General features: G+C 38.2%; 2 protein-coding genes across 3 annotated transcripts; one reads left to right on the top strand and one right to left on the bottom strand.

Annotated features, from left to right (window-relative positions):
• Nucleotides 1–428: 428 nt before the first annotated feature.
• On the bottom strand, nucleotides 429–13,768 carry LOC310737161 (uncharacterized protein). 2 transcript variants are annotated; one of them, XM_083561352.1, is made up of 9 exons: nucleotides 13,632–13,768; nucleotides 11,328–13,181; nucleotides 9,122–9,167; nucleotides 7,851–8,006; nucleotides 7,613–7,702; nucleotides 6,788–6,901; nucleotides 3,420–3,509; nucleotides 2,254–2,325; nucleotides 429–1,347 (listed from the first exon to the last, which is right to left on the bottom strand). In XM_083561352.1, exons 2-9 carry the CDS (start codon nucleotides 13,173–13,175, stop codon nucleotides 1,337–1,339), a joined length of 2,427 nt encoding a protein of 808 aa, XP_083417478.1. In that variant the 5' UTR covers nucleotides 13,176–13,181; nucleotides 13,632–13,768; the 3' UTR covers nucleotides 429–1,336. The 2 variants fall into 2 exon arrangements, with proteins under 2 accessions (XP_083417478.1, XP_083417479.1); XM_083561353.1 differs by lacking the exon at nucleotides 7,613–7,702.
• Nucleotides 13,769–15,395: 1,627 nt separating this feature from the next.
• Nucleotides 15,396–23,358, top strand: foxo4 (forkhead box O4). The gene is made up of 3 exons (XM_083560087.1): nucleotides 15,396–18,305; nucleotides 18,508–19,965; nucleotides 20,174–23,358. The coding sequence occupies exons 1-2, from the start codon at nucleotides 17,874–17,876 to the stop codon at nucleotides 19,951–19,953; spliced, it is 1,878 nt and encodes a 625-aa protein (XP_083416213.1). The 5' UTR covers nucleotides 15,396–17,873; the 3' UTR covers nucleotides 19,954–19,965; nucleotides 20,174–23,358.
• Nucleotides 23,359–27,106: the final 3,748 nt, after the last annotated feature.

Raw genomic sequence — 27,106 nt, 5'->3', positions numbered from 1 at the left:
AGGAAGAAGTCAAAGTGGGAATCTATTTATAAAAACAAAAGTAAAACAGAGTTAAAATGTTGTGTAATTTGTCTTATGTTACATTCATTATTTGCTGCATTTTCCAAACTACTGACCTGCTATAATTTAAGTGCTGCAAAAATATATAAAATGTATAAATAAATAAAAATATTAAATTAGATTATATTTCATAAAAGTTAGTTTTAAAATCTAAAAGTTCCTAATCTAAATACAAAAGGTGCACATAGTATTTACCTCTTACGTAAGCATTGCACAAGGGCAGTTACTGGCAAAAACAAGAAATCCACATGTACCACACCATGTACCACACCCGTTCTGTTCTCATAAAAATGTAAATGTACATTGTACATTCTAAAAACTACCAATAATTAAAATTTAAATAAAAAAAATTGAGATGGTATAATGTATAGAGTATAATAAACATTTAATGTCAACAACTTGCATATACAAGTCCATACATGCTATAGGTGCTGTTTTACAAACGTCTACCCAAGAACATTTGCAATTCTTTGCAATACATGTGCATAAATTAGTTCAACACACTTGTTACTGAATCCAAATAAGGTTTAACTAGCACAGGTTGTCTACATGCAACACAACGCTCAGATGTAACACCATGGCAATTTGAACACAGAAACTTTAAGTACACATTATTACATGAATACTATACATTCTGTGTATTAGATGCAACATATATTATAGAACACTAATACATGATACTCTGCTACTAATATATTATAATAATACTGTTAATAATAATGTTATTCAAATTACATTTTAAAAGTAAAACGCATTTGAAAAAGGGTGTGAATGTTGATAGAAAAAGTTTTAAAAAAGTTTTTAAAAAGTTTTAAATTTTATTCGGTCTGTGTGTAGAGGTTGTTTTTTTTTGGTATTAGTTTTACCACAAGCCAAAAACCAAACAATATTAATTAGTAAATCTTTAATTCATGTAATATCAAGTAACCAGACACATCAAAATGGGAAACAGACAATTTAACTGGACATTAAATTTGAATCCAAAAAATACAAAACTGATCTGAACTGGACCATGTTTACTTACCATGTCTTACACACTCTATGCAGGGCGATTGTCTATTCATGCTTATAAAGAACAAATGTTCTTGTTATAGGTAAAAGCTTAGACTATTTAACAATACATGTAGTGTAAAAAGCATTAACGAGTGTGCTGACTCAAATAAAAGCATCTATTTTCAAGTCAATATGGGAGGGGGAGATAAATTAATCATTTTATTTGTTATTTCATTTTATTATACAAAATACAAAGTTTGCAGGCCAGCCAAGTTCTTCTTCCTTAACGATGATCTGCAAAAAGATTTTTTTAATTTAGCGTTGCAAGTAGTGCCAAAAGATAGGATAAAGTAAAAACAACAATGTTATTAACACACAGCCCCCTCCTAAAACAGTGGGAACAGCAAGGCCTGTTTATTTGGATTTGCTTTAGACTGAAACCATTTGGGTTCTTGTTAAAGTATGTTCAGGTATGTTCTGAAAAATTGTAAACATTGTTTAAACAAAGTGAAGACCACATATGCTAGAGTATTTTAAAGATAAAGGACAAGCCAAGATAGGGCTTATGAGGTAAAAGCAGAGGAAAAGATGAAAAATCAATCAGAGGCGTCATAAAAAATAACACTTGTGTAGTGAGCAAAAAAAACAAAACAAACATGGATCAGCTAAAAAAAATAAAAATAAAATACTACAGCTGATAGAAACATTGTGAGAGCAATAAAAAAAAACCTTGAAACTACAGTCAGTGACATCAACAAACTCCACAGGGTAAAAATATCACAATCCGGAACCCGGAGTGTATAAATACAGAGGCCATAATCACAAGACACTAACCATTTATAAGCAGCAAGGATCAGACTTTCAAAACAGAATTTACAAAGATGCAGATATGAGCTTGGCTTCTCTAGAAAATTTGAAAATTTATCTTTTCCGATCATTTTGCTCACCTAAAAAGTGTGTGATCTGATACAAATGGTACAATGATTTATTTTGTGTCTAGATACAAATACAAGGAAATAAAAGCTGTAATCCTACACTGGCACTTCATTATTATCTTTTGATCTCAAACTAAAATGTCTTCAGTCTACAGCAAAAAAAGAATAAACTTGGCCTTGCTGTTCCAATGCTTTCAAAGGAGACTGCAGACAGCATTCAATACAGAAAGTAAATGAAATCTTTTGAAAGACCAGTGAATAATACCTGTTTGTAAACTCTTCATTTCCTCCAAACATGACTCAAGATTTTGCTGAAGCAAGACCCACTTTTTACAATCTGAAAAAGATGGTGTCACATAGAATCACATCATCATAAAAGCCTAAATATACAGAAAGAATGCACTATATTGCCAAAAGTATTCGCTCGTCTGCCTTCACATGCAAATGAACTTGAGTAACATCCGATTCTTAATCCATAGGGTTTAATATGATGTTGGTCCACCCTATACAGCTCTAAAAGCTTCAACTCTTCTAGGAAGGCTTTCCATAAGGTTTAGAAGTTCCTCCAAAAGCGCATTTGTGATGTCACTGAGACGCTGATGTTGGACGAGAGGGCCTGGATCGCAGTCTCCACTCGAATTCATCCCAAAGCTGCTCTATCGGTTTGTGGTGAAGGCCAGTCATGTTCTTCCACACCAAACTTACTCATCCATGCCTTTATGGATCTTACTTCAGAGACCTCATCACATCTCGCATTGCACCACGCTGTCTGAGATCCTCCAGCACTGCTCGACTGGTACCACCTTTTCTCAGAATGAAAGGTAAGTATACTTCAAGGCCCTTCTCTGTTCTGGCACCAAGGTGGTGAAATGAACTTCCCCTAGATGTCTGTACAGCGGAGTCCCTGGCTATCTTCAAGCGAAGATTTAAGACTAACCTCTTTCCAAGTTTGCTTTGTAGAATTTAAGAGAAACCCATTTCATTAAGCTCTCTACGCACTGTTCTTGAGCTACATGAAGTTTGGAGGTCTGTAGCTATTGACTCTGCATAAATTTGGTGACCTCTGTGCACTATGCGTCTCAGCATCCGCTGACCCGCTCTGTGATTGTATGTGGCCTACCTCTACGTGGCTGAGTTGCTGTCGTTCCCAATTGCTCCCACTTTGTTATAACACCACTAACAGTTGACTGTGTATTTTTTTTTTTGTAGCGAGAAAATTTCACGCCTGGACTCATTGCCGAGAGCAACCCATTCTTTCACAAATGTTTGTAGGAGCGGTCTGCATGTTCAGGTGCTTGATTTTCTACACCTGTAACCATGGAAATGATTGGAACACCTAAATTCAATGATTTGGATAGGTGAGTGAATACTTTTGGCAATAGTGTAAATGCTTAAAATGTTAACAAGACTAAATAGACTATGATGTCAAACCTGCTGGTCGACCAGGTTCTTGAAGAAATTTCCCCAGTTCTTCATGAAATGCGCGTAATTTCTCTTGAAGTAGTTTACAATTTCCACAGTCTGGGTGAGGAAAGACGCAAGATAAAAAAGATGAGATAAAAATACAGAAAAGTGGATATTCTGTTAGCATTGCCTGTTAGATATATGTTTAAGATATAGATTTTATAGCTTGAGTGAAAATCTACAGAAGCCATAATGTAACAGAAATTTTTTGATTTAAGATTTAATCACAAAATGTTGCTTTCCGCTGTCCTATATATTATTGCAAGTCAGACATTTATTTTATTTAACATTTATTTGGCAAAAAGAACAAAAAAGCATTTAATATCCAGAGTGCTGCAAATTGAGAAATATTAACAAATTAGAACATCACATTCATATAATCCTGTAACCCAGCCATTAGGGTTGCACAAGCCAGTGCATTCTTAGTGCCGGTCTCAAGCCCAGATAAATGGGAAGGGTTGCATTAGAAAGGGCATCCAGCGTAAAACATGCCAAATATGCGGCCCGGTTTACCAACAGGTATTGATGGAGATGCAGGAGAAGGAAAGATTCTGGAGTGAGTTAGATGAAGTGGTAGATGGTGTAGCTAGGAAAGAACGATTGGTGATTGGGGCAGACTCTAATGGGCATGTAGGTGAAGGGAACAAAGGTGATGAGGAGGTGATAAGTAGGTATGGCCTTAAGGAGAGGAATGTGCAAGGGCAGCTGGTAGTAGATTTTGCTAAAAGGATGGAAATGAAAGTGGTAAATACTTATTCAAAGAAGAAGGAGGATCATAGGGTGACGTATAAGAGTGGAGAAAGGTGCACACAGGTGGACTATGTTCTATGTAGGAGATGCAACCTGAAAGAGATTGGAGAATGTAAGGTGTTGGCAAGGGACAGTGTAGATAGACAGCATCGGATGGTGGTCTATAGGATGGCTTTGGCGGTGAAGAAGAAGAGAAGGAGCGTGAGGACTGAAAGAAGAATAAGATGGGGGAAACTGAAGGAGGAAGACTGTAGTGTGAGGTTCAGGGAAGAGGTCAGACAGGGGCTCAGTAGTGGTGAAGAGGTGCTGGATGTTTGGGTAACTACTGCAGAAGTGATATGGGAGACAGCTAGGAAGGTACTTGGTGTGACATCTGGAAATAGAAAGGAAGACAAAGAGACATGGTGGTGGAATGAGGAAAGCCAAGAAAAGCCAAGGAAAAGGCATATGAGGAGCTGTATGAGAAGTTGGACACTAAGGAAGGAGAACAGGATTTGTGGCGATTGGCCAGGCAGAGGGACTGAGCTGGGAAGGATGTGCTGCAAGTTAGAGCAATAAAGGATGGAGATGAAAATGTGTTGCCTAGTGAGGAGAGTGTGTTGAGAAGATGGAGGGAGTATTTTGAGCAGCTGATTAACTAGGAAAATGAGAGGGAGAGAAGGTTGGATGGTGTGGAGATGGTGAAGCAGGAAGTGGATTGGATTAGTAAGGGGGAAGTGAGAGCAGCGGTTAAGAGGATAAAGAGTGGAAAGTCGGTTGGACCAGATGACATACCGGTAAAGATGTTTAGGTGAGATGGCAGTGGAGTTTTTAACAAGATTTTTTAAACAGGATTGGAGAGGATGCATGAGGAATGAAGAAGGAGTGTGCTGGTACTGATCTTTAAGAACAAGGGAGATGTTGGAGTTACCTGAAATAACTACAGGGGAATAAAGTTGATCAGTCACACCATGAAGTTATGGGAAAGAGTAGTGGAAGCCAGGCTGAGAGAAGAGGTGACCATCTGTGAGCAACAGTATGGTTTCATGCCAAGGAACTGCACCACAGATGCATTATTTGCTTTGAGAATGTTGATGGAGAAGTATAGAGAAGGTCAGAAGTAGATGCATTGTGTGTTTGTGGATTTAGAGAAAGTGTATGACAGGGTGGAGAGAGGAGTTGTGGTATTGTATGAGGAAGTCAGTTGTGGCAGAGAAGTATGTGAGGATGGTGCAGGACATGTATGAGGACAGTATGAGGACAGTGAGGACAGTGTGACGGCAGTGAAGTGTGCAGTAGGAACGACAGACTGGTTCAAGGTGGAGGCGGGACTGCATCAAGGATCGCTCTAAGCCCTTTCCTGTTTGCAGTGGTGATGGACAGGTTAAAGGACAAGGTCAGACAGGAGTCTCCGTGGACTATGATATTTGCGGATGATATTGTTATTTGTGGTGAGAGTAGGGAGCAGGTTGAGAAGAGCCTGGAGAGCTGGAGGTACATGCTGGAGAGAAGGGCAATGAAAGTCAGTAGGAGTAAGACAGAGTACATGTGTGTGAATGAGAGGGAGGGCAGTGGAGTGGTGCGGTTGCAGGGAGAAGAGTTGGTGAAGGTGGAAGAGTTCAGGTACCTGGGGTCAACAGTGCAAAGTAATGGAGAGTGTGTTAGGGAAGTGAAGAAAAGAGTGCAGGCAGGGTGGAGTGGGTGGAGAAGAGTAACAGGAGTGATTTGTGATAGAGTATCTGCAAGAGTGAAAGTAGAAGTTTATAGGACTGTGGTGAGACCTGCGATATTGTATGGATTAGAGACAGTGGCATTGAGTAAAAGACAGGAGTTGGAGCTGGAGGTAGCAGAGCTGAAGATGTTGAGGTTTTTGTTGGAAGTGACGAGGATGCACAGGATTAGAAACAAGTTTATTAGAGCGACAGCACACGTATGACGTTTTGGAGACATGGTGAGAGAGGCGTAATTGAGATTGTTTGGACATGTGCATAGGAGGGACATGGGGTATATCGGTAGGAGAATGCTGAGGATGGAGCTGCCAGGAAGGAGGAAAAGACGAAGGCCAAGGAGGAGGTTTATGGATGTGGGGAAGTAAAACATGCAGGAAGTTGGTTTGAAAGAGGCAGATGTAGAGGACAGAGGGGTATGGAGACGGATGGTCCGCTGTGGCGACCCCTAATGGGAGAAGCCGAAAGAAGATTCTTAGAATCCTGCATTGTGTCTAACAGTTGAAATTAGATGTGGTATAGCTGCAATGAAATTCCAGACCAATCAGAATTGAGATTTCATTAATACTGTGGTATATAAACCACACAGATGATGGCAAACCAAAAATAAAAACGTTCTAGCTAAATTATTTATTTTACTTGATATAGTATAGTATAGTATAGTGGCACTGCATGGTAAAAGCAATATTAATAAAAAGTAAATTATTTTGTTCAACTGTAAGGTTCCATATTTAAAATATGCACACAGGAAATGCTGGCACATCTGATCAAATTTCTAGTCTGACCTGATAACAACAGTGGACATCTTGCTGAAAAGTGACTGAAGAGGCAGTCAAATACATGGGAAACTGTCTATTATACGTTATAAAATACTCATACCAGCATCGGCTCTCTTCAATGTGATGTCTGTGGGAGTGGTTACATTCTTCTGAACACCTTCCCCTTCCTCTGAGCCTGCTGGAGCTTCAGAACAGCTGTGCTGGTTCTGTAAATCTGAGTGAAGAACATGCCTTGATCTAACATTCATTATATTTTCAAGTAACACAGTAGACATCCTTTATAAATCTTTTTAATTTAAAACATTTCAAACGAAACAAAAATGTTCTGGCACATTTACATATGCTTTGGAAACATCGATTTTCTCAATACTTGTCTACGTAGGCTGCATATAGATCACCTGCTTTTCTGACGGAGCTAATTTGCATTTGTAAGGCAGAAATTAAAGTTATTTTGACTCATTTAATATATAATATTATAATAATAATGATAGCAATAATAATAAATAGGGACTAAATCCTCTCATTTGGAGATTTGTTTGCAATGTACCTCAGAAACTTAAAGAAAAATGTAATGCCAATAATATGAAAAACAGTTTTCCCTAAATTATTTTTTATTCCTGAACAAAATAAATGGAAGTACATAAGGATGTACAATTGACATCTTTCCAATCCAAATCAATTCTGAGACAGATGTATGCTAAATGCTATAATGAAAGCCCAGTAAAATCCACATATTAAAAAAAATGCTGTAATCCATGCAAATGACATGATTTGTAGTTATATAATTTATATGCTTAGTTAAGCTTCTCATGCATATATTTACATTCAAGGGTTTACATGAATTCCACATTTCTTGTGCAAGCAATTTGCGAATAAATCACTTCGCATCCAGCATGATAAATGAGTAGCAAGCACATAATCATACCAGTTTTCTTTCTTTTTGCCACTGGCAAGACATCACTGCTTGCATGCTTCTTGGGAAAACCTGGAAGCAGTGAATTCCTTTTCCTTATACCTTTAAACAAGGTGGAGCACAGTGAATATGCCAAAAGATTATTGTGCATCGCTCTTAAACAAATAGACAAGACAAATAACAAAAGCAACATATCAAACAAACAGATGGAAATTGTGAGTGTTTGGAAGAAAATACTGCTGTAAAGCACCTGATAGACCAGTTGGTTTGTTGTTAGTCTGAGCATGACTAATTTCTTCTGAGGAAACAGCACTCCCAGGTGGTTTAAGACCAAATCTTCCTCGACCAGGGGGTGGCAAACCAGACGGTTTAGGAAACGCAGTACAAGTATTCCCTGCCTTTTTATCTGCAAATACAAAACAAAATGTTTTCTGGGGAGTTTTTGTTTCCTCAGAGCTATGGTACAACAATGTAGCAGCGTGGTACAAAGGACTACATAAGGTGCAAATATTACACAATGTGAAACAAGTGCAAGATCATTAGTTTAAAAAAAAAGGTATCTAAGATCAGCATAAATGTCTCTGAGCACCAGCTGGCTACAAATAACTACATGTTTCATATTCAGCGGCTATATTAGATACTGTATACACTTAGACGCTGAAAGCAAGACATTGCAACAATTTTTTAAAATGAGAAGGAAAAAACTTCACACAAAGCAAAGTTTAATTAAGCATGATAGGTATTTGTGGAATAGTGGAATACTGTACCAAAGTAATAATTTTAGGACAGGAAGATGAGCTACAGCTCCACTCTGTCCCATTTCTGTGCTACCTGAGTTTAACAATATAAATAATCTATTACAAAAAAAAAACAAAAAAAAATAACACACTAGACTATTGAATATTAAAACATCTTTTCAGTTTACTGACCTAATAATCCAGTTTCCATGTGCCAAAAATATTTAATTTTTTTCCCTAATCAGTTAAACATTCTCAGCACCATCACAGGAAGTAATGAACCAGTTGACACACACACTCATTCATTTCCAGTTCCATTAAATGTATACCATTTGGCAGATGCTCTTATCCGGTGTGAGTTATAGGTCACATTTATATAACTGAGCAGTTGCTCAAGGGCCGAGCTCAGATTTGAACTCACAACCATCCCATCCAAAGTACAATGTCTTACTGATTATTCATTAATTACAAATAAAAAAAAATAAACCACACATTCTTGGTTCACATTCATGTCACAAGCACTAGCGAATGGAAAGTTATTATTGTCGATGGGAACAATGTAAATTGCACAAATGGTCATCACAGTATCCCAGTACCATCAAGCTACCACTGCTGGGCCCTTGAGCAAGGTCCTTAACCTTTGCTCAGTTGTATAACTAAAATCAAGTCACTCTGGATAAGGGTTTCTGCCAAATATAAAAATTTTATTTTTATAAAATATAAAAATTATATCGTATAAAATTAGCAGTAAGTGCTGTCCACACAAACTAATCAAAGTGCTTACCTGCAGTCAAATTACATGTACCGGTGGAGGTAGCAACAGATGAAGACTAGAGAGAAAGAAAAAAAAAAAAAAGTCAAATATACAGTACATTCGTCATATTACTTGAACACAAATAAAATCTTAAATGTAGCAAAAGTACACAATGCTAGATTACTAGCTACATCCACCTCAAAACTATATTCCATGATTATTTTTACTCAGGTATCTACAATTAATCAGTTTCCTGCTACACAATTCATAATTGGAACAGGACTACGGCAAAAAAAATTGTCTAGTATTAGGGTGGTGAATAGGTGTAAAGTTAGTCAGAGCCATTAAACATTTATTAGTTTTGGCCCATGTAAATACCCCACCAAAGCTCGGATGCACATCACAATTACCATAAAAAAATCCTGCAAAAATCAGAGACCTTGGTGCAAGCAGGTTTATGACAGCCCACACCAATCTAATAATAGCGCTTTCTTAAGCTTATGCTGCAGTTTAATATACAAAAGTAAACTGTGACTGGTAAAAACAAAAATTGAATATTATATTATATTATAAACGGCACGATATCATAATTTCAGTATTTTTTAAATTCACCTGTAGGCGGCAGTGCTTCCCAAATTGATATTGATTATACATATACATTACATATACATTTATATATATATATATATATATATATATATATATATATATATATATATATATATATATATATATATATATATATACACACACACATATATATATATATATATATATATATATATATATATATATATATATATATATATATATATATATATATACACACATATATATATATACACACATATATATATATATATACACACATATATATATATATATATATATATATATATATATATATATATATATATAAAAAACATTTTTTTTTTTTTTTTTTTCCACCATCAAAATGTAACCCATGTTACCTGTAGGTTTTTTTGTTACATTGTGATGCAAAGGTATTAAGACATGAATCTATTTTTAAAAATTTCTTTTAATTATATTTTCAATTCACTTATTTTTTGAGGCTGGTTGTTTGTCACTTATGGTCTATTTTTAATATTGATACCGAGGTATTATATTCTGATATTGTAGAGATTATGTATCGAGCCACCCCCAAACTGGAACTAGAGCATCAGAAGATTACATCCATGCCCCCATTGCTTCACTAATCTAAACATGGATGCTGATCTAACCCTAGATCCATAGCAATACTGGCATCTGGTGCAATCATACCAGCAGCACAAAGATGATGGGGTCACTTCTGTGCTAAGAATAAACCATCTACATTTGAGCCTGGGTGGTGCTATATTAGCCCCTTTTCATTTGCTGTAAAATTGTTTCAGTCACAGTAAAAAATTAAATATATAAATAAATAAACTAGTAATTGTTTATTTGTTTGTTTACCACTTTCATTCTCCTCATTTTTGGTGCATTTATGCCAGAAATGTGCTTCAGCCAGTAATTTAGTCTGTAGATCACTTGTTGCCATGCAGACCTTTAAGGTGTGTTGTCCCAGAAATTATTTACATGATCCATACCGGTTGACGTTATTACCATCATTTGACACATTTTGTGCGGTCACTTGCTATTTCTTTTGTGCCGTAATTAACCCATCCATCCAGCCATTTTTTCCCGCTTATCCGTAATCCGGGTCGCGGGGGCAGCAGTCTAAGCAGGCCCCCGCCTTCGACTGCTGCCCAATCCTCACAGCACCGTCCCTTACGATCCCTCCTGTAGGAGGTGAGCCCACGGGAAGGCGGCCCCACGTCACTCCGACGTCACGGACCTTGATTTTTCCCTCGTAAGGGACCCCCGGAGCATAGAGGGTTAAGGGCCTTGCTCAAGGGCCCAAGAGTGCCAGCCTGGCGATACCAGGGCTTGAACCCCAGACCTTCCGATCAGCAACCCAGCGCCTTAACCGCTGGAGCCACCACTCCCCTCCGTAATTAACCTTTATTTCTTTTTATATCTAGATATTTTGCTTCATTTTACTTTTTAAAGACTTTTGATTCTAGAGGGGCTCATTCCAAAACTAAACAAAATGCATATTATGATTATTACTGCTGTTATTATTCAACAGAAGTGCTTATGCCACACATTTAGCTGATTGCAGCACTGAAGTGCCAGCACTTTATGATTCTAAACATTGACCAGCCAGTTTAATAAAATCTATGACCATGTTTCCTACCTTTACAGTGGAAGCTGTGGAAGTGTTCTTTGAAGAAGAAAGAGTTTTTCCTTTATTCAGCTCGACTGTCCTCCTTGTGCTGTGCAAAGCAGATGAGAACATCTCTGGTTGAATTAAAGCTTGTGTTGCTGTTGTAGCCTTTGACTTCACCACTGCTGAGTTTAACTGTAAGGTGGAAGGCCTTAGAGGGAGCTGGGTTTTGGGAATATTGGATTTAAAAGCGGGCTGAGGAATTTTCCTTCTGACTGCAAGTTTCGAAAGAGGTTTGTTCCCAGTTCCTGCTTCAGAGGTAGCAGAAGTTGAAGTGCTTTTTGATGAAACTTTTTGGATCTGACTGCAGGTGTCAGACTTGACAGACAACTGATTTGTCTTTGAGACCTCTAATCCGTCATGCTTAGTAACACCAGCAGTGTCATTATTCGTTTGAATGTTAATACTGTTGATAACAGAGAGTTGTTTTTGTATATTTGTGGGCTTTAGAGATCCCAGTTTGTCAAAGCCTCGTTCCAGAATAATAGGTGTGGATATAACGAAGGGACATCGTCTCAAATGAAGTATTTCATCCATTGAAAATGTGCTACTTTGGCTGGTGTCCAAGTTTAAGCAACCTTCCCCATCAGACATTCCATTTCTTCTCCTAACTTGGTCTTGTTGCTCTTCTGTGCCAACAATTTCAGAAAGATCTAGAGTTCTGTCAGTGCCAACTGTCACATCAACTCTCAATGGTGCAGCTATGTTGACTGGAGCTGATGGTGAAGACACAAGTGACTCTTTCTTAGTCATACCACAGTTAGTATTTGACGGTTCTGGTATTTCAGAATCAGAGCTTTTGATCTTGGTCATAGTTGAGTTAGGAGCAGGCTCTGGGTGTGTGAGGTCAGTGGTTGAATTGTGTTTAACGAATATCCTGTGAACTGGTTCTACATTTAGAGAACCTGGCTTAGCATCTTCTGTTGTAGCACCTGCAGTTAAGTCAACAGTTGCATTGGTTTCCTCTGCAGAAGTGCTTTGCATCTCACAGTCCTTACTACATGTACGCTCTTCATCAATCTTCTCTTGTTTCTGTCTATTTGACTGAGTAATATCTACAGTTTCATTGAGCTTCTGTTTTGGATGCTCTATGGTAGAGTTTGATGAGCCACAACAGTTGACATCAACAGTTGAGTTTAAACATTTGTCCTCTAAATGTTTGTCTCCCACACTTGCATCATCGTTGGAAATTGTACAACTGAGTGTGGAAGACTTTTCTTGAAGCTCTTCTGACTTTTCAAAAGTAACATTGTTCGACCCTGTTGTTTTAGTGGGAACAGGTTTGGTCAAATTCAGTACAGAAAACCGCTCTTTAAGTTCTTTAGCCATATTGAAAGTGCTGTTATTTGATTTCACCAGTGAATCACATTTTTCCATACCGCTTACAGACTCTAGGGAATGACACTTGGTGTCAGGAATGTCTGCCTTTGGATTGGATTCAGTTACATCTTTCTTGTCTTCATGGTCACCCTGTGCAGATGTCATGGACATGCTGAAATCTATTGAATGACCGTCCTCCACTGGTATACTAAGCCAGCTGTTGTATGCAGCCTTTGTTTCAATACCAGCATTTAAAAAGACCTCATCTTTTGTTACTGTTTTTAACTTTACCTGTTTAGGCAAATCTACGGTTGCTACTGGTTCATTTGACATATAAGAAGGATCTATAGTCTCATCGAAAATTCCTGACATGTAGGGAAGAGTTTCATCTGTGATTTTACAAACTGAGGAATTGGAGCACAGGTCAGGTAAACGGAAAGACACGTTCCTCCTGGGGACTGACATCCTGCAGGCCTGCTCCTGGTGAAGACTCTCCATAATCACCTACAATTACAAAAAACAAACAAACTTATATATATAACCTTGCATACTTGTTTGTCTTAAGCATGTAAATGATAAACCATGAAGATGGCTCATGGTTGCCTGCAAAGCATGCAATTTGAGATTACAGAAAACCCGTGCATGAGTACAGAAAGTGAGCCACTAAATGAAGGAGGCTTGCATAATGTTTGACGGTGAACATTATCTAAAAGCTCAATGGTTGTATGCATTCCTAAATTACAACAAACAATTGAATAATGTTAAAACATAATTAATGCTAGGTAACACACCAATAAACCCAGAACCGTCACAACATCACGATCTGACTGCTTTCTCGCCTGCTTACTAGAGCTACCAACGGAATTCTTATACAAAGTCCAAAAAAAATGTAATCCTTTTACCAAGATATTGAGCAATACTCTAGATAAAGCTAAGATAGACAGCACGACTTACCTAATTATTTGAGAGCGCCGCGTTTTAGAGGGAACTTTCTGACCTAGCTAACTAACTACATCGCTATGCGGAAGACTTTTGCCTCGGCGCACGTTTGAAAGTTACACCGCAGTTTCTGATTGGATCAGACGAGAAAGACGTCACCGCAGAGAACCCGCCCCGGAAGACGTAACGCTTATAACGGAAAAAGCCGAAATTTTAACATAAATGTTTCAGATTATATCACATACAAGCAGTAATAAAAATATAACATAACATTTCATTATTGTACTATCGTCATTAGGATTTCATTATGAAATATAGGATTAAATCATAATGATGTTGGTTCTAAAGATACTACTTCTACTACTAATAATGATCATAATTATAACAATACTACTACTGTGTGTGTGTGTGTGTGTGTGTGTGTGTGTGTGTGTGTGTGTGTATAATAATAATACTGCTACTACTTCTACTAATCATAATAAAAATAGTAGTAGTTGTAGTAGCAGTAGAAGTATTATTTTTATTTAGTAATAGTAGTGTTATTATTATAATAAAAACTGAAACTGACTCACACTCACTTAACTGTGTGTTACTGAGCTGCTACAAATCTGAACTCAAACACACACTCATACTCATTTCAAACATCCATGTATTCAGTATCACCTATATAATATTATTATTTTATTATAACATAACTGTTTACATGCTGTTTTTTGCACATCCACTTGATTCCTGCTATTGCTGTTTTGCACAACCTTTTGTGTTTACATTTTGTGTTTATTTACAAGTACACTCTTGTATACAGTTCTCTTTTGCACACTGTACTGTATAACACAGCAGGTTTACTGGCGGCGCTTTTTTGTGTTTTTGTCCTACACTGTCCTGTGTCTGTCAGGTTGCACACAATGAACCTTACGTGGCGAGGTTCTGTTATGTAGCTCTATGTTGATTTATGTAGCACCAATGTTTTGGAGGAACGTTGTCTCATTTCACTGTGTACTGCATCAGCTATATACGGTTGAGATGACAATAAAAGCTTCTAGACTTGATAATACCTATACTGTTATATTGGACTGTTGTAATGTTATATTTTATTTTTATTTATTTTTTTATTATTATCATCATCATTATTTTGTATTATATTTGAGACTAATACTCTGAGACTAAAACATATGACCCCTGCAGTGCCTTTAAATATAAATTCAGGAAGGATAATTCACCTCTCTGTTCTTTTTGTGAACCTATACATTTATTTTTCACCTGCAGATACTCTGTAGGTTTCTGGAACAGGATATTCTTTTCAATTTCTTGTGCATTTCATTAAATATTTACAACAGATGAACCCATTAAACGGTTTTTAGAGCGTAACCTATGGCTTCTATGGTTGGTGCGTCCATTAAATGTTCATTCTGCTTGGAAAATTTTATGAATTGTGCGCAATTTAAAATGTTTTATAACTCAATTAACAGTCGATTCAAAGTGTGAATGCAATACTGTATATCATGGGGGCGGGGTATTTCGTTTATTATAACATTGTGTTATACTTTATCTTTTTTTATGTATTTCCAGTTGTGCGTCTGGTATGTACAAATGATAATTGTATGGCTTTTTTTTTTAAACAAACAACAAAAAAAGTTTATAAAACCATCTCCAAGTTTAAAAAATAGTACAAGGGGCGGGACAAACAATTCAGATGATTGACTAGTCGACGAAAAACAAAGCTGCACAGTGATTGGTCACTGCCAAGAATTGTGATAAATGATTGGTCGAACTCGCTTCACTGTCAAGTGTTACACCCTGATAGTAATACGGACAAACCTGTTCTCAAATCGTATCGCGTTCGACTGTCGCAACGATTTGTTCAAAAGTCGCCGAACTTGTCGCTAGACTTGTTTTTTTTCATTATTAGAGTCACTAAGGGGGTCTAAAACATTTATAGAGATAAAGACTCCAAACGGCAACACGTTTTTTTTTCCCTGTTGCATCATGCAACATGTCGTCTCTCCACCCCCATCTACAGCAGCGCGCAGCACCTTCTGGTTAATGTAGTTCATACACGAGGCCTGTCCATAACAGTGGTAAGTTCAGTAATAGCGGATATCCGGTCACCTCCAGTCACCATGCATCATGACTATACGATTTTCCCAGTACCAATACTTGTCTAGTTTCAGAAAAAGTAATGAATATGTGTATGTCTATAATGAGATTTTGTACAAGTTATATGGACCATTTGTTATAAGGGGATCATTATATTCTTATATGAGGGTATATTTATTTATAAATAATTGTATGAGCAAAAATCAGTAGTGACATACTACACCTATAAACTATATAATGTTATAATTGGTATTATTATTTATCAGTGTTTTACAATATTATAATTATTTGTGTTGCAATACAAAAAAATGTTTCGTGTTTGATTACTGGATGGTGTCATTAAAGAAATAAATAAATCAATCGCCACGGCCAGGTCGTCTTTCACAAGTCCTCGATTCAGGATCGAGACCAGTTTCTGTCTCACAGCGCTTCTAGAAACTGTTACATAAGTTAGATTTGGAGCACCCCAGCTCGATGTGGAAGTGAGCCCAGTTCCTGGCGGTGTACTATCACACGACTAACTTCATTTCCCAGAGCCCCTCTTTCGCGCATGCGCAAAATACTTTAGCTGGCCGTGGTAAACAGACGTCAGAAGGGAGTCTTCGCCTCGAGTCAAAACAAAACAAAACAAAACAAAACAAGATCCATACGATGAATGAGTCTTGGATAATCTGAATCGGGGTCACGACGGAAAGGATTTGGATCCAAACTACACCGGGAAACCAGCTTCCACAAGAAAATCCGCTTTCTTCCACTTTTCCAGAGGGATTGTTTTATAACTAACCGGAGGAGTTAGCCAACTCGGTGGCTACCCAGTTTCTTCTCACGTTCAAACTTTGGTGTCGAGTTTTGCCCGGATCTCTTGAAAACCCGGTGTCCACGTGCGGGGCTGAATTCTTACACTTTACGATTAAAAGGAGTTCGGAGATATCGCTCGGAATCGGCGATCGGGGTACGGACGCATTCGGCGTAGTTGCCGCGCGAGCATCGTGCGTGCGTGTGTGTGTAGGAACATGGCAGATGGTGACACGCGCCTACACACAGCGTGTTGGAGCGGGCACACTTGAACGACAGTAACACGAAGTGTTGTAGTTCAATTCAGATGGAAACAATCTGGACTCATTAGTACAGTTAACTCATATTGACCCGGAAAAGGTTTGACTATTCAAATCTCCTACAAATCGTCGTGTACACGGCGCGTGTGTGGTCGCGAGGATCTAGTGTGGAAGTACAGTACAGTACAAAATAACCCATTTACTCATCTAAGTGACATTTGAGCGCAAAATTGGCCCCCCGGTACCGTGAAATGACGGACGATTGGCTGATTTGGACCTGCACGATGCTGTGTGTGCAATTATTACCCATTAATAAAGTCGACCGGGCTGCCAGTCTAGTGGATTTGGTTTCAAACGGCATGACAATGTGCCTATAAAGTGATGAAAACGAATATTTGGTTTACAAGAAATGTTCATAATTGTCTCTTGCTGTAGTAATGACTTGAAAGTGACTGATCTCGATTTTTCAGTATAACCCGGAGATCAATTCAGGTGTGTGTTAGATATTCTATTACAAGTTTACTATTGGGTATTTCTTTTTTCTTCTCCATTACACGTTTTTTGCAGCCTTTTTTATTTTTTAGTCGTTAACTTCTAGCGAAGATATATGTTTTAGGCGTATTTCTTATTATAATTTTTTATTTAAACTTTAACCCTGGGAGTCAGTAGGTTGTAATGGATTCCTTGCTATCTGTCATGTGAATTTCCTTTGTTCTTTATGTAAACAAAGAGACCCACCGTGTCAGTCGGTAGGTTTATGACAGTTACTATTAAGAAGATTATTTGCCCCATTTAATCTCCAATCTGAGGACTAAACAGCTTTGTAGATATATAGTTGTGCGATCGGATTATTACCGTTCGCTCAATCCACCAGAAAAAAGAAACTAGATCAAATATTCAAAATAATTTTGTAATAAATATCGTTCCAAATCAGCTAAACTTTTTGTATGTCATCCGCATAACTTTTAACGATTGAAAAATCACTATTAAGTAAAATTTAACGCTAGCTGTAATACAGTTTTAGTTGGTTAAGAATAGCAGGTTGTTAGTTTCACGTTGTAAACCATCAGACTCTTTCTTGAAATTGGAGTAATTGCTCTCTACAATGGAGACGGACAATGCACCCCCGATTGACCCAGATTTCGAGCCGCAGAGCAGGCCGAGGTCCTGCACATGGCCACTGCCTCGGCCCGACATCTCAGCTGTCAAAGTGGAGGGGCCAGACGGCGCCGAGTCCGCCGCAGGAACCCCACCAGCCGAGGAAGAAAAACAGGAGCCACAGCCAATCATATCCGAGCCCGAAAAATCCGCCACCTCGGAGGGAGGATTGATTGCAGGAGTGGGCGGAGCTGCACCTCGAAAGGGTTCGTCCCGGCGCAACGCCTGGGGGAATCAGTCCTACGCTGATCTGATAAGCCAAGCGATTGAGAACTCACCGGAAAAGCGACTCACTTTGGCACAGATCTACGACTGGATGGTTAAAACAGTGCCGTATTTTAAGGATAAAGGAGACAGCAACAGTTCTGCTGGATGGAAGGTAGATTCAAATTCTCATTTACAAATTCATACAGTTTATTTCAGAATATTCACCGAAATTAGGCCACATGCTTTGATTATTCTGAACTATAAAACGTTATTGAATGTTGTACTATGAGGTTATTAATGCTTTATATTTTGTCAGAACCAGTTATTTCATAGTTTTGTGTGTTTGTCTGTGCATGTTTTATGCTTTCACCTAGAACTCAATTCGTCACAATTTGTCCCTCCACAACAAGTTTTTGAGAGTACACAATGAATCTACTGGAAAAAGCTCATGGTGGATGCTTAATCCCGAAGGGGGTAAGACGGGAAAAGCACCTCGGCGCCGTGCTACCTCCATGGACAATAGCACTAAATTGCTAAAAAGTCGTATGCGGGCAAAGCAGACAAAGAAGCAAGCAGTGGCAGGTGGTGGTCCTGGCAGTGCCATACAGAGTGAGGGTGTGTCTGGTGCAGGAAATGCAGACAGTCCTGGCACTCCAGGACAGTTTGGAAAATGGGGAGTGAACAGTAGCAGCCCATCATCACGTGGTAGCTTGGATGACCAAGACATGTGGACAAGCTTCAGACCACGTACCAGTTCAAACGCCAGCACTTTAAGTGGCAGGCACTCTCCAATTCCCCCAGTGAAAGAAGATGAAGATGACTTGCCTGAAGATGGACTTCTGAGTGGGTATCCTACTAGCGGTCTTCCACTTACACTTACTGACACTCTAATGGAGGAGCTGGACCTAATTGATGGGCTTACCTTGATGACTTCACAGCAAGGCGGTGCAAGCCCAAGCACAGCACCTCAAGCTCCACCTACTCCATTGCCTTCTGCTTCTACCCTTCTGCCCCGTGGGTCTAATTTTGCTTCATATCGTCAGCTGCAGCCAGTTAAGGGATCTCAAGGACCACCCCAACCAGGGTCACAGATCTCTATTCAGCAAGCTGGGGAGCCCAAGCCAAGCTTATCTAACTTTGGAAACTCCCTCTTTAACCCCCTGCCTGGTCCAGGATCCCGAAGTGGTTTCAGTACCCATGTGCCGTCCAGTCTTGAGGCACTCCTCACCTCTGACTCACCCCCACCAACTGATATCTTGATGACTCAAGTGGACCCTCTGATGCCCAGCCAGGGAGGTAATAATCTGTTGGGCCTTGGGGAACCCATGTCTGGCAACCAAACCAAGGCTGGCCAGATGATGTTGGGCAAGAGTATTGAACCGAGCCAGGTGCCGCAAATGTCTCTTCAGACTCAATCGCAAGTGCAGCATCAGCAGCACTCTCAAATGAACTTTGGCATGATGCTGCCTGGCATGGGCCAGGAACACCCACAGCTAGCAACTATGAAGACCCAGCATCAAATGTCTGCTGGAGGGCAACTTCAACATGGAGCTGTCCCTTCTGCAGCTGGGAATGGTGGTTTGCAGGGGCAATATGGGACACCAGCTTGCTTTCTGCCCTCTCACGATCGCCTGCCCACAGACTTGGATATTGAAATGTTTACCGAGAACCTGGACTGTGATGTTGACTATATAATCAACAGCGACCTTATGGATGGAGATATGATTGACTTCAACTTTGACCCCATTGTACCAGGTGGGCAAAATTACCCTGGGCCAGCCACCACACAGAGCTCATCTCACAACTGGGTGCCCAGCTAAGGATAAGTGCAGGTAACAGACATTTTTTAGTTTAAAAAATACAACAGAGAACATTAATTACAAGTAATATACTATGAAATTATTTACATCTATTTTCATGTTTAAATTCATATATTGTTCCACCTTTAGATATTTTGTGCCCTTTGTATCTTTATGTCGGTTAGAATATGAATACAAATAACATGTTTAACCATTCTTCTGTTCATCTTTGAAATTTCAGGTCAGCCCTTCATCCCTCACCAAATAGTCGAATCTGACATGGTGCATTAATTAAAATGTCACCCCTTCAGTTTGTTCGCCTTCATATTTGCCATTGTACCTCAAATACATAAACTGTTTTGGCTGAAACTTTTGGCCAAAATTTCAAGACACAAAAGCAAATCTTACACAAGTGCCATCATACACAGAGAAGTCAGCTAGGAGAAACCAGACCACCAGAAGATTGGAAGTTGCTGTAGGAAAAAGGAGAGGTGGTGAAACACAACTAATAAACTACTAATCAAGTTTATTACAGTAATGTCTATTACTAACACCAAAGTAGAGCAGTGCTGAGAGGGACCTTTTCCCAGATTTGAAGACACTTCTGATTTATCCAGCAGAATCCAACATTGCTGATACTTAGAGATCTTTCTCCACTGGTTCAGAAAAAAACAGAATGGATTAAAATATCACCATGCAATTAAAAAAAATCAAAAATTTTTCATTGATCACTTGTTTGGATCCTTTGATCAGGTGAAGCAAAAACTTGACATATGAACATTTCCAGCATTAATCAGGGTTTGAATGGGGACTGTTGCACCGAGCCCAGAACATAAATATATTTGGACACTTTTGTTGCATTCGCACTCCCAGTGGTACAAAGTCTGCTTGTGTTTTGCTTTCGAGGCTGGATATTTTGAGGTGGTTGATAAAGAATATTGTTAATGCTTGTAGTTTAGCATTTTATGACTCTACTCAGGAAGATGTTTTTTTCTTTTCTTCTTCTAATGTCATAAAAAGTGGGGGACTGATCATTGAGTGAGAATTTGATATTGATGATTTGTTTTTAAATTGTTAACAGTATGAAGAAATGTGATAATACACTGGGCATTTAGATTTTACCATGGAATCTTAAAAATTGGGTTTCTATGGGTTTTACCACTATGCCAACTCTGTCAAGTTGAATGGCATTGTGTATCGATATGCCCAATAGCAAGATACAATATTTTGAAGGGTTTGCATGGCTGTGTGCGTGCGTGTGTGTGTGTGTGTGTGTGTGTGCGAGTGTGTGATGTTAAGTACTTATAAGTGCTTAAATTCAGTGTAGATAGAAACAATCAAAAACAACATTGAATACTTTCATTCCAAGGATGAAAGAAATACTCCATAAAATGTGCGCACGTCTTAGTTTTCTCTGTGCGTGACTTATTTTTCTTATGTGGTACTAACGATCTTTTGTATAAATTTGTTGAAAAGGAAACAAAGCAAATAAGCGTACAGACTAATTTTCATGTTTGAGATTTGGGATATATTGCGAGAAAAATGTTCATACTAATCAGAAAATACCCTCTTAAAAGAAACTATTTTTAACGGTCTTTTTTCTATGTAATATTTTTTATTTTTTTTTTTTATGTAAAAGATGAGATGCATGTAGATTTTATACATAACCAAAGGAACACTAAGAAGAGCATGTCAGACTGGGATGGTTTGAGAGGAAAGTATTGCAGCTTTTATACATGTATGTATATATATATATATATATATATATATATATATATATATATATATATATATATATATATACATACATACATACATACATACATACATACATACACATTTTTTGATTGCATGGGTGTAGTTAACGCCTTGCAAATAGGAAATTTGAAGAAAACTATATTTGAAGTAAAAAAAAAAAGACATAATGAGCCCTATTACTTTGCCGGGCAATTTATATTTAATCAAAATATGGTCAAACAGTAAACATGGAGATGATGCAATGTCTAACTCTCAGGGTTTAATAAAAGTCACTCAGCCATCGGTGAAAATGTACAGAAGTATAGCTTTTGCTCCACTTGAAAACGAGAGGTTGTGTAACAAATGCATTCACTGAAATTCAGTTAAAATAGTTATAAACTGCCAACAAACACTAGCATGTTGCTTTAGAACAAATCATGTATCTCTATACGCTTTGTTTATATTTTTTGATGTAGTTTTTCCTTTGATTTTTGCTTTCCCTTTGTTTGTGTAGATTTGAACTTTTGGTTTTAGAGCTGGATATTATTCATCATATAACGGTAATAATATGAGTATATATATTAAAATATGAACTAACTGTTAAAGTGCTCTGTTCTTTCAGAGGATGGTTGTTTCCTCCTGTCAGTTGGTGCTAGACATGACAAAGCAGATTCTATATTTTAGATATAAGGGCCTTTATTTTATGCTGCACGTCTTCAGCACATTTTTTTTTTATAAACCTAGAACATAGAAAGATAAACTCACCTTTATTAATCTGCAAATATTTTGCTACTTTTGTAGATCCTAAGTAACTTCACTAGAAGCAGAAATGAGAGATTAGCCACTGAACGAGTCCCTTGACACACATCATGTGCATTTCTTAAAATCAAACAGTGTTAATTTGTTAATCTTGATCTGTATTTTAATGAACTGTTTACATTCTTGCTCTCGTCTTTTGGGGGCTGTGCTTTGTTCCTATAAAGTTCCACACGTGAGATGATGTTTGGATAATATGGTTAAATCTTGGATATGAAAAAGAACATTTGCACAGCTTGAGTGACAAACCAGGCAAGGTTTAGAAAATGAGGCCTAAGTGCTGAATTTAAATAGGGATGTCGTGTTTTCTACACTATGATCCCTTCATGATTGTTTGCTTCGATTTTTATAAATGTGCTCGGAGATAAATAAAAACATGCTACACAAATTGCACAAAAAAAAAATATCTAAATGTAGCATTCTGTCAAAACTAGTTGTAACTGTCCAGCTACTGGGGAAAAGAGAAAGGACTAACGGCCTTCACTTGAGTGGTTGAATGTAAACAAGATTGAATTCCCAATAGACAGAGCAACAGGATTTAAATAGACCTCAGAACACACCTCTGTCCCATGCTTTCTCATGTTTAATATTCATTTCCAATTTTTTTCCCCTGCTGTCCTGTAAATGCCTGCTAAATATTCCAGTTGATAAAACACTATTGTTTAGTTGATGGATAGATTGTGGTGTTGTTTTGGGGAAAGGGGGTCTAAAGCGCTTAGCCAGTTTACTATATGTGTATTTCATTCATTTCTTTATATTGATCAATGTATTTTTTTTTCTTTCCCTGCTCTTCTTATGGTATCGTTAAGTTAGCCAGAGGTGACTGTGAAACCAGTCATGAATATCTGAAATAAACCTAATAAGTTTAAATCAGCTGCCCTCTTGTGTTTCTGATAGTGTAAATACATTAATTTATTACTGCAAATATGTTTTTATTGCTCTGGAATAACAGTGAGGTCACCTCAAATTCAGAGACATTAAATGCTTAAAAAAAAAAAAGAATTCATAAACTAGTAGATTGTCAGAAATCATCATGAAGCTTCATATATCCTTGCAGTTTCTTGTCTTATACTAAGCAGTATTATAAAATTGCTATTTTTGTTCCTGGAGGCCAGTTAACTGGGATTCAAAGTGCTAAAGGGGGAAAAAAACAACAACCTCCAGCTAGCATAATTTCAGTGTGCATAAATGACTTGATGACAACTCAGAGAATGTCTAACTGGAGCTGACAGGAAGTCTGTAATAACAAGAAATGCTGTTTACAGCCCTAGTGAGCAAAAAGGCATCTCCGAACACACAAACGCAAATATTCATGGAATTCAACAGCAAAAGTGTACATCTACGGTTTTTACAGGCAAACAATCCCACATGGTTTTCTAATTTTGTAGCTCTTCTGGCTTAAGGTTCAATGTGTTGGATGTTCACCGATGCTTTTCTTTGTCATATAAAGTATTAAAACGAGTGAAGAGTGGTTATTTCCTTCCTGTCAGTTCGAATATTTATTTTGGCCATTTTTACTTTAATCTCGTGGCTTTTCCACCTGCACAACTGCAGCTCTACAGAATCTTGACACAAAAATCCCAGATGATCAGTAGTGTCTTAAAAGAAATTTCCAAAACAGTCATCTAGGCATCAACAATCCTGCCACATTCTGAGGTTTGAAATGAACTGAAGCGTAACCAATCTCTGCATGATTTATGCATTGAGCTGCTGCTGCCGCCACATGATTGGCTGATTTGGTCATCGCATTAACAAGCAGGAGTGTGTATGTGTGTGTGCGTATTTACATATATATATATATATATATATATATATATATATATATATATATACTGCTCAAAAAAATAAAGGGAACACTTAAACAACACAATGTAACTCCAAGTCAATCACACTTCTGTGAAATCAAACTGCCCACTTAGGAAGCGACACTGATTGACAATCAATTTCACATGCTGTTGTGCAAATGGAATAGACAACAAGTGGAAATTATAGACAATTAGCAAGACCCCCCCCAATAAAGGAGTGGTTCTGCAGGTGGTGACAGACCACTTCTCAGTTCCTAAGCTTTCTGGCTGATGTTTTGGAGAACCAGAGAACACCAAGATTGGCAAATTCGCCACTGGCACCCTGTGCGCTTCACAGATGAAAGCAGGTTCACACTGAGCATGTGACAGACGTGACAGAGTCTGGAGACGCCGTGGAGAACAATTTGCTGCCTGCAACATCCTCCAGCATGACCGGTTTGGCAGTGGGTCAGTAATGGTGTTGGGTGGCATTTCTTTGGAGGGCCGTACAGCCCTCCATGTGCTTGCCAGAGGTAGCCTGACTGCCATTAGGTACCGAGATAAGATCCTCAGACCCCTTGTGAGACCATATGCCGGTGTGGTTGGCCCTGGGTTCCGCCTAATGCAAGACAATGCTAGACCTTATTTGGCTGGAGTGTGTCAGCAGTTTCTGCAAGACGAAGGCATTGATACTATGGACTGGCCTGCCCGTTCCCCAGACCTGAATCCAATTGAGCACATCTGGGACATCATGTCTCGCTTCATCCACCAACGCCATGTTGCACCACAGACTGTCCAGGAGTTGGCGGATGCTTCAGTCCAGGTCTGGGAGGAGATCCCTCAGGAGACCATCCGCCACCTCATCCGGAGCATGCCCAGGCGTTGTAGGGAGGTCATACAGGCACGTGGAGGCCACGCACACTACTGAGCCTCATTTTGACTTGTTTTAAGGACATTACATCAAAGTTGGATCAGCCTGTAGTGTTTTTCCACTTCAGTTTTGAGTGTGACTCCAAATCCAGACCTTCATGGGTTAATAAATTAGATTTTCATTGATAAATTTTTGTGTGATTGTGTTGTAAGCACATTCAACTATGTAAAGAACAAAGTATTTAATAAGAATATTGCATTAATTCAGATCCAGGATGTGTTGTTTAAGTGTTCCCTTTATTTTATTTAGCAGTGTGTATATAAGTGGCAAAATTGAAACCGTCAACACACATTTATTCACCATGTCCTTTCTTTACTCAGATATAAAAACAATAAACTTCGCCGAAAAATAAGTTTTAATAACTAAACATATGTTTTACTGAAGTCTTAAATCAAGCACCGCAATCCACCATGCCACCATCCGGCAATTAAAACTGTCCGTGTGGAAACATAGCAAAAGTTTTGTTTGGTGTTCTGATGATTTACATCATTTAAAACACCATAATTTCTTTCACAATTTCATGCTCAAAGTTAAATTTGCGAATGTGATTATTTGAATTGATTGACAGCCTTATTTATATATATATATATATATATACACACTTATATAAATTGTGTTCATAGCTTATTTTTATTGTTTAACAATATGGAAAGTAAATGAAAAGAAGATTGGTGTGACCACTCCGCCATTTAAGCATCAAATCCTTCTGTCTCTTCATGTGATCCCAGACAGATCTGATGTTGAGATGAATGCTCTGTGTGGGCCACTGCATCTATGGTCCTCAACACTGCCTGTTTTTTAGTGCTTCCTCAAAATAGCTTGAAGAGCACATCTGGAAACCCCAGTGTGCTTTGAAATCTTTGCCTGGGAAAGACCTTGCTGATGCAGCAAAACTACATTGTGTCCTGTTCCTGTGCCTAATCTTACCATAGTGTATGACTTGTGACATGAAAATGTCTTCTTCAACATCACTGTGGCATTTCTTTACACTGGCCTAAAATGTTTTGCACAATACTGTATATATCTTAAGATCCTCTGAGGATAGAAATTAAATATAAAACAGACATATAAAAGATACAGCAAGTTAGAATCCACCATCCTTGATTAAAGGCATGTTGTAAGACCAAATTATGGTCAGCAGACTAGTAATACATTAGTAATTGTTTGATTTGGGTGACGATAAAGTTATTAAGAAAATAACAATCCCCAAGTCAGGGAAATGTGTCCGGGGACAGAAGATGACTGAACGAACATTTAAATTAATAAAAAAGAAGAAAATCACGAGGATCGATGATGAATTTTGCCAAACCTAATCCCATTCTAATCGGCTCACAGTTACTTATGGTCCATTTCCATTTTAGGTAGAGGAAAAGTCTGGCACTAGATGGCACAATTTCCACAGTTGTAAAAGTACATGTTGGAATGAATGCACTATATTGACAAAAGTATTGGGACACGACTTTTCCAGCTATTTGTGGTTCTTCCCCAAACTGTTATCACAAAGTCAGAAACAATCATATAAAATGTCTGTGGATGTGGTAGGATTATGTTTTCCCTTCACCTAAACTAGGAGACTCAAACCTGATCCACCATGATTATCTGCCCTATGCACAATGCCCTCTCTATGAAGATGTTGTTTACATGGTTTGAAGTGACCTGCTATAGAGCTTTACTAATGCCCTTGTGGCTAAAGGAGCACAAATCTCCAGCATTCCAGAAGAATGGAGGTTACAACAGCTGCAAATGGGGATTAATTGTAGAATAAGACCAACCCCACCTTCATACAAATCATTAAAACATTTGTCCTTATAGTTTATCTGATTGCACAAAAATAAACATAAGCCAAAAGCGTTCGGTTAAAACCTGTGCATTAAATATTAAGAAAGAAAAGACAGACAGACACAAG

Source organism: Silurus aristotelis, assembly GCF_946808225.1.
Source record: "Silurus aristotelis genome assembly, chromosome: 14".
Lineage (NCBI taxonomy): Eukaryota > Metazoa > Chordata > Actinopteri > Siluriformes > Siluridae > Silurus > Silurus aristotelis.
The sequence above is the reverse complement of the archived record's forward strand: the minus strand, read 5'-3'. Positions and strand labels throughout refer to the sequence as shown.

Bases quoted from the DNA above. Each gene is read 5' to 3' on its own strand.
- LOC310737161 (XM_083561352.1), bottom strand. From the start codon at position 13,175: ATGGAGAGTCTTCACCAGGAGCAGGCCTGCAGGATGTCAGTCCCCAGG. The intron at 7,703-7,850 runs GTGCTTTACAGC...CCTTGTTTAAAG, and splicing joins CAAACCAACTGGTCTATCAG to GTATAAGGAAAAGGAATTCA. The intron at 3,510-6,787 runs GTATGAGTATTT...TTCCTCACCCAG, and splicing joins ATTGAAGAGAGCCGATGCTG to ACTGTGGAAATTGTAAACTA.
- foxo4 (XM_083560087.1), top strand. From the start codon at position 17,874: ATGGAGACGGACAATGCACCCCCGATTGACCCAGATTTCGAGCCGCAG. The intron at 18,306-18,507 runs GTAGATTCAAAT...GCTTTCACCTAG, and splicing joins ACAGTTCTGCTGGATGGAAG to AACTCAATTCGTCACAATTT.